The 11,644-nt window shown below is 40.2% G+C and overlaps 1 protein-coding gene across 3 annotated transcripts in view; it reads left to right on the forward strand.

Moving 5' to 3' along the window:
• ccser1 (coiled-coil serine-rich protein 1) overlaps positions 1-11,644 on the forward strand; it is a 106,241-nt gene that overhangs the window by 16,711 nt on the left and 77,886 nt on the right. For all 3 annotated transcript variants that reach the window (XM_017710220.2, XM_037535952.1, XM_037535951.1), the window contains exons 4-5: positions 7,708-7,798; positions 8,730-8,841. In XM_017710220.2, the coding sequence (XP_017565709.2) occupies positions 7,708-7,798; positions 8,730-8,841 (203 nt within the window). The remainder of the gene's footprint in view (positions 1-7,707; positions 7,799-8,729; positions 8,842-11,644) is intronic.

Below are 11,644 nucleotides of genomic sequence, written 5' to 3' on the forward strand. Positions count from 1 at the left end.
GGGGCAATGCCAGCCTCTTCACGAGCTTCGCCGGTCTTCTTTTAAAATCCAAGTCCCTCCTCCAGGGCCTGAACTCTGGCTCTGAACTCTGGTTGATGATTGGCCGCAGTGGGGTACGGTCCTCTAACGATGACTGACACTGCAGCCAACCTGTAACGGAGATGGGGAGCAAACGAGGGAGGAGACCTACTAGCGAGAAAGAGAGAGAATAGAAAAGCGAAAAAAATAACACCGGCCAGAAAAGCCCCCCCTTTCCAGGCCCGACACGTAACAGTCAGAAAAGGTTAAGGTGTATTTTGATATGTATTAACTAGTTCATGCCATTACATTATTCAGATCTGTGTTAGAAGGCCTCGGCTATAGTTATTTTGTCATTATCAGCCTTTGATCCTCTTTGATCCTTTGATGCTTTCTTCGCACGATGATAGAAAGAAAGAATGTACGTACATACTGTCTGTCTTTACTTCTTTCTGTCTTTCTCTCTCTTTTTCTGTCTTTCTTTCTTTCTGTCTTTATCCTGGTGGGAAATTGCAGTGTTTCAGTAGCAAGACATATAATTGCACCTAAATAAATAAAGTATAAAATTATATCTGTTTACATGAAATATGAGACAGATTCACTGCTCCAGCTACAGATAGTTCTTTACCTTGTACAGAAAGTTTTTATACCCTTATATATTTTCTATTGTTCTGTGTTTAATAGATGTTGAATATGTTTCATACTGTACTGTGTTGTTGCTGCTGGATGCCTAAATTTCCGTCGGGATCAATAAAGTGTCTGTCTGTCTGTCTGTCTGTCTGTCTGTCTGTCTGTCTGTCAGACAGCAGGCACTGAGTGGTATGAGGTAGTCTAACAGCACGTATTATAGACATGACTAACTTTGGTCGGTCTGTCTGTCTAGACTTAGACAGACTTTGTCATTCATATTAACACCGTACAGTGCGCATTAGAGTGAAATTTCGTTGCCTTGGCTCAGATTAGATCGGTAATACAAGTAATACAATGTAGTGCATATGTAAACATACGTATATCTGCAGATAAATAATTTTTAAATAAGTATATGTACAAGAGTATATTGCACTGGAGGTCCCATGTCCGAGGTAATAATAATAAAAAAAAAAAAAAGAATTGGAGCAGCATGTTATTTAGAGTTCAGCAGTCTTATGGCATGTGGGAAGAAGCTGTTTTTGAACCTGGCTGTTCGGCTTCGAAGGCTTCTATCTGTCTGTTGTAGCACAGCATATTATATCGTGTTATATCATAACATTGTATGTAATTTGAAGCTAGAGCATTGTGGCAGCTGTGCTTTTATTATGCTGAATGCTCTAATAAACTGAAACATTAGCATGTTCACGTAAGCTCTTTATTTTTGCTGTTTCTACAATTGTGCGCAAGGTTTAAATCTGCTGTGATCCTCAGCCCCTACACTGGTTTTAAAGTGTGGCACCATATTTCACCTTCTGCTTTTTTTATTGTCTGCCAGTACATTTGGCATGGATACAGTCAACGTGACCATTAATTATTAATAAAGAACAGAGGCTGCTTGAGTGCGGGGTGGAAAAGGAGGATGAGAATTGAAATGTATTTTTCTCTTTCCTCATAACAACACAACTTTAATACCTAATTTTAATGGGATATCCTTAAGCAGCTTTAATTGCAGCAATTATGACCAATGTTTCCATAAAATAGAGTAGTGTATTTCCGTAGCGATGATACGGTTTGCTTTTTTTTTTCTTTTCTTTTCTAGGAAATGAGCATGTAATTTTACTGCTGTTTTTATCAGATGTTATCAGTATCACTATTATTGTTCTTGGGAGTTAAGCCTTTATGACCACAAAAGATTTTTATTGCTAATCAACATCATTAACATTACTTTGCTTTGATGCTTTAATATGCCATTTTGGTGAAATGGACCACCCGTTTAATGAATATAAACACAAGCAGTGTGCTAAATCACAGCCAGTGTTACTGAGTTTAAACGGGAACTGCATCTTTTCAAAAGAAGAAAATGGCTCTTCCTCAGAACAGTGCAATGACCTGAAAGGAATTTAATTCCTGTTTCTGTGATGTGTGGCCAGTTTTCTAGTAGTTTTTTGGCAGTGGCAGTTTGTAAGTCTGTTTTGCCCTTTAAGGCTAATTTTGTACCAAGATTTATTTTGCTGTAGCCTAATTTCCACATTTATGCGATATCAGAGAAAGTATCTCTGACAGTACATCAGGTGTCGTGCGCACCAGTGCTGCTCAGCGGAAATGGTCCTGAAGCCCTCGGTTGTGCGGCTTGGACAAGCTGCTCAATTATGAATGAGCCTTTTCACCGAATCATGTTTTATTTTGCTTAATAGTTTGGGACGGCCCAGCTTTAGCCCAGCGCTGAATTAACACATTATGCAATCCTGTCAAGTGTGCGTAATGATTAAATTTGGACCCTGTGGGATTCGTGGTTCTAAACACAAACAAATTCCTCATTACACACTGCCTGTTGCATTGTTGACAGCAAAATATTACTGCAAATTACCACTAGCATTTCTTCTCATGGTGGTCTGAAACATACTGTGCCCTTTATAATGGTCTCCAGTAGTACCTCCACTTTGTTTCTTTTTAAAATGCATTGTTTACAGATTTTAAGAGTACATGTATTATTCATGAATATGCAATAACAAACCTCAAGTTTCATGTTTAGTGGTTTTCTTTGCAATCTTGTCGGTTTCAATTTGTCTGCTGAATCACTTCTAAGGCTTGTTTTTACTGCCTCCCTTGGCTTGCAAATTAGTAAAACAAAACAAAATAACTGCCTCATGCTAGAATATTAATGTCTACTTAAATCATGCCAGAATATTCAGGTTCACTTCATCTATTTGTCGCTGAATTGAGGAAGTTGCCCTGGTTACATTGTAGTCCGGAGGGTTTCAGATACTTCCAGTAACCAGTAATCAGCAGTATGACCTGGAAACAGAGCCACCTATGTTGAATAAGCAATGGAACAGCTGCAGAGGATGCTGGGGCATGTTTGTATTTGGCAGCAGCTCTTTGGCAGAGCTTTGGCTACAGAACAGCATTTATATTCTGTGGTGGCAGAGGGTCAGCGTTTGTCAGGAAATGACTCACAGAGTGGCAATTCTCGATCTCCTTGTTGACAATAAGATATTCTGTAGAACCTCTGCTTGTTTGATCCATTTAACCAAGTTTATGCAGATGGCTTCCCATAATCTTGCTGGACGTTTCATCCCCATTGCTGCTGAACGTTCTTGGCAGCATTGGGTTTTTGCTTTGAGGGCAGTCTTTTCTATTTCATCCAACCATAACGTGCCAGCTTGAAGCCAATGTCCAGGATGGAGGCTATTCAGTAAGGCTTTTCTTCTGATGACTTGCTAGGCGTGGCTTGGTTGTTTCCCTCAGGCTTCTTACCAGCTTATCCATGTCCTTTGTAGGACACTAGCTGAGATGTCTCCAAAGCCCCCCTGATGCTTGGCATTATGTAACTGGCTGTCACAGCATTTGACCTTTGTGCATGTCTTGTGCCAGCAGAAGCATGGAAGACAGTGGATTCCTGCAGTTTAAGTTTCTTAATCATATCACTTACAGGAGCTATAGTAGTTGTTGGCCATATGATCACTGTAAATTGCTGACTTTCTTATTAATTTTGATTGTGGCAAATCTGTGTTGGATTTTTTTTGCCATAAACAACAAATACAAATAAGCAAATAAGGCAGGTATGTGCACTTGATGTGTGTTGATTCTGCTACACCTACACCAAAATTTTTGGCATAATTATGCAGGACTTTTACATTTACATTTGCGGCATTTGGCTGATGCTCTTATCCAGAGCGACTTACAATTTGATCATTTTTACACAGGTAGGCCAAGGAGGTGTTAGGAGTCTTGCCCAAGGACTCTTATTGGTATAGTGTAGGGTGCTTGCCCAGGTGGGGATTGAACCCCAGTCTACAGTGTAGAAGGCAGAGGTGTTAACCACTACACTAACCAACCAGGACTTCTCTTCTTCTTCTTTCGGCTGCTCCCTTTAGGGGTCGCCACAGCGGATCTGCAGGACTGATGATTAGCTAAATGCCTTACTTGTGCTGTAGCAATTTATTTGATTTATGTGATTTAAAGAAGACTGTTTGTTTTTTCATTTAAGAATTCAAGGTGTGCTTTATAAATAAAGTATAAATAAAGAAAGTACTGGAAATGTACAAGTACAATTTGGTTGTAAAAAAAAAAAAAAAAAAAAAAAAGAATTGTGATAAGAATTTAAGTTCAGGCTCCCGATTAGTGCAGGAGTTGGCTTTGTAATCAGGCGATCGTGAATTCTGTGTCCTGTGATACTACATCCATCCGTGGCCTGAGAGTCCAAGAGAGTATAATTGACCTCGCTCTCTTCGGGTGGGTAGGATGGCCCTCCTTCTACCCACGCAGACACGGGGAGAACATGCAAACTCCACCCAGAGAGGACCCTGGTCGCCCGGCTGGGGAATCGAACCCAGGCCCTCCTTGCTGTGAGGCGACAGCGCTACCCACCACACCACCGTGCCGCCTGAAGAGCCATTTAATAGCAATAATTATTCGGGGCTGTATTAAACTAACCTATCTTGAACTAAGAAACAGGGCTGTATTAAAATCTCCTATGGCTAAGATCATTGTAGTAAGCTGTCTTATTCAGAGTTTCGCAGTATAGCCTGCTGTGACCTGCTTGCCCTCAAAGACATCCTTTGCGAAAGTGATGTTTTTGTGATGGTGACTAACGCTGAAGATTATGTAGGTATTCTCTTCTGGTTAAGGCCACCTTTAATGGTTACTGGAGTGTGTCAGAAAAGCAATTTTCACATGGAATGTCAACATCACCCAGATCGATAAAACTTGCACAATAGAAGTCTTCAACTTCTTTATGAAGGTTCTGCTTTTCAGAGACTAACGACTCTTCAAAATGAGTAAAAGCAGTGACCCTCCTGGTCAGACCACCTGTTTCCCAGTTTGGATATCCTTGTTCCAAGCCAGCACAGCATGAAAACATTGCTTTCTCTTGAAGCACACAAGACTCTCCTTCAGTTTAGAAGAACACATTTACAAGCCGTGGGCACGCAGACCTCGTCAGATTTTAAGCTGTGCTGTTTACTTTCCTGGAGCATACCTCTGAGTATGTTGTAAGTTCCAGCTAATATTGTTGTTAGTTTGTTGTCTTAATGTGGCTGTTCGCAAAGGTTAATGGAGAAACCTTTTACTGTGTTTTGATTCAGAAGGTGACATTGCTGGGAGTTGTATCCTAGAATAACCTGCGTTCAGGTGCAGCTTTGAATGATCCCCTGTGCAGCTGAATGTTTCAGCATGTTTGTTTTCTCACAAGGGTGTGTTTTTTGAAGCGGTGCTAAAATATCAGGAGATAGAAAGCTGTTTATGTTGCCATTGAACTGTTTTGACCTGCTTGACAGAGGCCCCAGGATGCAGCATTAATGAGTTAAAGATGTTTTCTCCTGGCTATGACATGAGAGAATGAGAAAATCAATCTGGATGTCTGGGGATGGAGAGAGTGAGTCATAGTAAATGTCAGATCTCTGTCACCTCCGAAATCCCTCTCAGCACTAAATGTTAACGTGAGATTTTCAGAGTAAGAGCTTATAGACAGTGCTGCAGTTTTTGTCCTTCGTGGTTGGGTTGTAGACCCATGTGTGGGCACACTAACTGTGCTATTATCTCTAGATTGAAGCTTCTTATAGCTGGAGCTGCCACTGTCTTGTGTTTTCCATCAGTGACTTTGAGAATTAATCAATTACAAAGTTGCAAAAAGGGTGGACTTAACTGAATTATAACAAACCGATTTTTCTTTATGCTCTGTGGAAGACCCTCTAAGTCTACCAGTTTTGTCATGCAAACATGTCATCCAACATATGTGCGGTTGGAGTGGTATCACATATCACAGAAGTAGTAGCACAGAATTATTTTTATAAAAACACTGAATAAACCACAGTTTGCATTTCCTCTACATTCATTACCAAGAAGTGTTATTGTGATCGACTGGGAGTTCATTTATAGCCAGGTAATTTAGAAGAATTCATTTGTGACTGAATGATTTACATTCCACCCTGTGTCAAAGAATAATTAGTTTATTTTTGTATGGAAATATGAGTAATATATAATAATTCACTAAACCAGCGCTGAATGCTGTTGGAACTGTCAAGTCCACGAGAAAGCCCAAGTAGATCTATTTATGATCATTAGGGCTTGAAGAATGCTCTCGAAAGCTAATTGCCCGTGTGTGTGTGTGTGTGTGTGTGTGTGTGTGTGTGTGTGTGTGTGTGTGTGTGTCTAGAAGGCTTTCACTGGTTTTCTTGTAATAAAACGGCAAAGATGCAACACCATGTTTGGGTTTCATGTCTGTAATTGTCCTCTGTTCAGGGTTGCAACACCTTATGTTAGAAAAACTCCCCATACTAATATTTCAGGGTTCAGAAAACTTGGTTCTTTAAGAAATTCTGTGATTAAAGCCTCCTGTGACTAGATGGTAGGAGACCTAGTGGAAATGCTGAAAACCATGAATGTGCTTGATGCATAGACATGCATAGACATGCAAAGACTCCATAGTACTTTATTGGAAAAAATTAAGCCTGAAACTCTTTAAAAAGACATCATTAAGACTGTTTGGCAAATAGGTATGTTTATCAGCAGTCCAACACTTGGTGGGTGCGACTGAAACCTGCGTGATTTGTTTGGAGCATGATCTGCACAAGTCTATAAAAAATGGCTAAAACATGACTGAATGTTTGCGTGTTCTTCTTGAAAGGAAATTGTTTTAATACCAGCGATGACTAATTGTGGCGGTGTAACATTTCCCTGATAGGGGCTTAAACGTACACTATTCCCTGTTAACAGTGTCTGTTGAGTAGTTGCTTAAGTTTCAATTGTAGCAAGTAACCCATTCTTGCGTCTGATTGCCGTGTCTGTGTAGGCTAATTACCCTCAGAGCTGCCGTTTTGCTCTGCTTTACTGGGACTTTGCTGTCTCTTCTTTTGCCTCCTTAACCATTTTTACATTCATTTCTCGAGCACAATTATCCCCTAGACTGCATTTCAGTAGTATGTCTTTTTTTTGCTTTTTGCTTTTTGTTCTTCTTTTTATTCCTTTTTTTTTCTCCTTTTTTACAGATTTATCTGTACTTTCTACATCGGTCACAAGATGGCAGTGTGTCTCTCTTGATAAGTCTCTATCATAGACTTGAGTTTGGTTGAGCAACTTCATCAAGCAGTACCTGTTATTCAGATGCACTGATTTATTTTGACCTCCATTTTGATCAGCCCCAAAAACAGACCTAGTTTTTGAGATCAGATTATTCATCTATAATGGGACGTATATAAATGTGTGTGTGTGTGTGTGTGTGTGTGTATGTATGGACGTATATAAATGTGTGTGTGTGTGTGTGTGTGTGTGGGTGGGTGGGGGTGTTTTGTGGGTGGGGGTGGGGGGGTGGGTGTGTACACACATATATGGACTGTGTGTGTGTATGTATGTGTGTATATATATATATATATATATATATATATATATATATATATATATATATATATATGTGTGTGTGTGTGTGTGTGTGTGTGTGTGTGTGTGTGTGTGTGTATGTATATGTGTGTATATATAAATATACAGACACAGGCACACGTCTCATTATATTGTGGATTCTGCTTTTTAGGTGAAATGACAAAATGATTTCTCTTCTCACAGGATGTTTTGAACAATCTCGGCTCCTCAGAGCTGGACGAGGATGATCTGATGCTGGACTTGGAGCTTTCAGACGACCAGAGACACCGGCATGGTACGTCTCTTGACCCACTGCTGCTATAAAAAGCTCTTATTCAATTCTGCACTCTTAACCCACCGAATATTGATTGTGCCATAGTAAGTTACACAATACCCCAGTGGTTGAATAGCTTGCAGGAATCATCTTTACATATCTTGCTTCCCTCCTTTAAGTACGTGAGGACTAAGGCAACATTTAAATGATTTTAATATCTCATAACTTATTAGCCTTTAAAGCTAGGCATGCTCTCAACCGTAGACATCGGAGATAAAGTCAGTCTTAATGTTCCAAACACCCTGCTGTTTCATGAGGACTTACATCAGTACATGTGACTCTGCACGTAAACAAGAACCAAGGGCAAACCCTCTAGACAGAATAACTCTGAGTATGTCATTGTTGATAAATGCTAATGCTGTTTTTGCATGAGAAGTGGATATCTTTGCATATGCATAAAGTAATTTCACTCGGGCATAAACTACTCTGGGCATCTTGATTTGTTAGATCCTGAAGGGAAATGTGGGAATCATTTTTTTACATCAATTTATTTGCAATAATTAATTGTTAAAAAAAAATGAAAAAACAAACAACCCATTAACAATTTATTTAAATACAAACCATTTTTAAATACAAACCATTTTTTCCTAATGGTATTATACCCCCCCCCCCACCCATCACTCCATATTTCGTCTCGGTTATGTCAAACCTCCTAACTCCATTTTATTCCTGTTTTATTTATATAGCTCCTTTCTCAAACTAGAGGTCGGTATATGTCTTAAATAACTTGCAGTACTTGGCAGCTTGTTCCTTTTTACGTAGTCTAACATTGCGTAAAGTCAGCCTCTGGAGATGAATGATGGTCATGTTAAATCTCAGTCACAGCCACCAGCTTGTGTTCTCTTCTTGTGTTTTTATGGGTGATTGTTTTCCTTGCTGCTTCTTATTTTAGCTTCTCAGGAAGACTCCAGCCAATCTCTCACCTCCTGCCTGAACCTGCTGCCTTCCCCCATGGAGCCCACCATGGACCAGACCCCTGCCAAGGAGACCCGAGAACACAACAGGTACTTCTCTGCTCTGCTCTTCTCCTCTCTTCTCTTTTCTCTTTTCTCTTCTCTTTTCTCTTTTCTCTTTTCTCTTCTCTTTGCCCTTTTCCCTTCTCTTTGCTCTTTTCTCTCTTCTCTTCTCTTTTCTCTTCTCTTTTCTCTTTTCTCTTCTCTTCTATCTTTTCTCTTCTCTTCTATCTTTTCTCTCTTCTCTTCTCTTCTCTTCTCTTCTCTTCTCTTCCCTTCCCTTCCCTGCTCTGCTCTTCCCTTCTCTACTCCTCTCTTCTCTGCTCCTCTGCTCTGCTCTTCTCCTCTCCTCTTCTCTGCTCTTCTCTTCCCTTCCCTTCCCTGCTCTGCTCTTCCCTGCTCTGCTCTTCCCTGCTCTGCTCTTCCCTTCTCTGCTCTTCCCTTCTCTGCTCCTCTCTTCTCTGCTCCTCTCTTCTCTTTTCTCTTTTCTCTTCTCTTCTATCTTTTCTCTTCTTTTCTCTGCTCTTCTCTGCTCCTCTCTTCCCTGCTCTTCCCTGCTCTTCCCTGCTCTTCCCTGCTCTTCCCTTCTCTTCTCTTCTGTTCCCTTCCCTTCCCTGCTCCTCTCTTCTCTGCTCCTCTTCTCTGCTCTTCTCTGCTCTGCTCTTCTCTTCTCTTCCCTTCCCTTCCCTTCCCTTCCCTTCTCTGCTCCCCTCTTCTCTGCTCTTCTCCTCTTCTCTGCTCTTCTCCTCTCCTCTTCTCTGCTCTGCTTCTCTGCTCTTCTTCTCTACTCTTCTCTGCTCTTCTGTCATTGCTTCTCATATTTCTCTTCTCCCATTGTTCCTTATTTTTCTCTACTCTTCTCTTTACATGTTCTCTCACAATCATTCAATTTCACTGACACGCTACAATGCTTGCGTTTCAAGCTGGGCTCAGATTTCAAGGCGACCTTTTCAATGAAGTAGCAATAACATTTTAACCCCCTGTGATCTGCTCATGCATTATTTACCAGCAGATAGATTGTTTAATGGATGCAGAATGAAAGACAATGATTGAGACACTTAATTATTCTTTATTTATTAGACTTGAATTAAGCTCAGCTTTGCATGGACTAGGCAGCATTGTGTTGCAGATATTATGCCACGTTGAAAACCTTCAAAGCTTTGTAGTCTGGCTTTCTCTGGTAGCCTTTTCAGTTATTACATTAATTTTATCTGATTGAAAGAGAGCAGTTCATGAATGTATGCTGAGTCAGTGATTCTTACACACTGTTCGGTGTTTGGATTTTCAGTAGGCTTGAGAAATTGATCCTCCGCAACAAAATGATTGCTTGTGCCACTGTAGGATTACCCATTTACATGCCAGTGTGCTGCAGAAGTGCATATCAATACCGCGTCTTGTTAAAGGGTGTTCTGGTTTAGTTTTGTCTCTGTTGTAGCAGATTCTAATCAGCTTGATTGAATTAGACCTTTGGCTAGTTAAATCTACCTCAGCCACTGGATTCTAAACCGTCTTGATAATAAGACATTGATAATGTCTTATAGTGCATTCATAATGTTGACAGCTTATTATCGTAATTTATACAATTATAAAGTCCTGTTTTTTGGGCCTTGTTTTTCAGTTCTCCTTTTTTAGCGCAAAATAAAGCATGGTGAAAGTGGTAATGTGCCAGCATTTGAAATGTATGCTTTATATTTAAATTTATATTTACTCTTGAAAAGCTGAATCCTGACAGAACTGGATCTTACTTCTGCAGGCTGGCATATCCTTACACATAATGACAGCAGTGTCATTGGAAACTCAGATGTATCCCATGTGGACATGGCAGAAATTATATTAGCATGCAAATTAGCCTAGAAAATGAAAGATATTTCCTGACCTTTTAATTATTTGTACAATTTTTAGAACGTGGCCTATAATTGATGCGCTTTACTTGGGAATCTGTGAAAATGTGTGAGTCACTACTGTCAGATAAATGATAATAAAGAGGTATATTAGGATGTTATAAATGCACAATTTGTCTGATATTGTCATTTGGAAAAGGGAGAGATTATGTCAGGATCAAAGAGCCACCCCATACCTCAAAATGTTACAAAGCTTCCTCTGGAACAGGTGTTTTTGCTTTGTCAGCAAGACATGTCTGAATGACCTTGGCTCTTTAAAACAGCTTTGAATTAGTCTTCCGCAGCTTAGCTTTTAAATGGGTTTTGTGTTGAACGTTACGTAGCCTGTATTCGTTGAACATCAGCAGCATGTGGCTCTTTGTTCCTTTTCCTTTCTTTGCTCTCATCAATGTTAATTTCCTCACAGTTTGCATTGTGAAAGCATGGTTCTGTGATTGACAAGGGTTTCTTCTTTTTCATTGTTGCTCTAGCTAATGCTCTTTAGCCTGCCATAACTCATTTTACAATGTGTAATTATTTGTCATTTGGTGTTCTGTTGGAGCTGCAGAAGCATTAAAAAAGGCATGTTGTTCTGAGCAAGAGTAATAATTTGCCCAAGTTGTAAAGTAATGAAACTCATAAAAGCTAGGTAATTGGCTTTTTCTCATAATCAGGGAATTCATCGCTCTGAAGGCCTGGCGAGAAATGGCTTTGCTATGAGTCTGCAGCTGCAGCAAACTGTCAGTGCCGGAAAAGGACGGTGCTTTAGAAGGAACAGCAGTTTACTTGCTGTGGCTACAGAGCCTTATGCTACCGTGTATCTGCGCTCAACCGGAGCTGAGGATGCAGTTTATGGACTTTAATCCTCCACCCTGACTAAGTGACAAGATTTATCACCCAAAGGCAAAATCTCAGCTGTTTGCATGGAAAATGCATCAACCATTGAGGAGACTGATGTGTAGCAGCCCGTGTTG

Source organism: Pygocentrus nattereri, chromosome 28 (genome assembly GCF_015220715.1).
Source record: "Pygocentrus nattereri isolate fPygNat1 chromosome 28, fPygNat1.pri, whole genome shotgun sequence".
Taxonomy (NCBI): domain Eukaryota; kingdom Metazoa; phylum Chordata; class Actinopteri; order Characiformes; family Serrasalmidae; genus Pygocentrus; species Pygocentrus nattereri.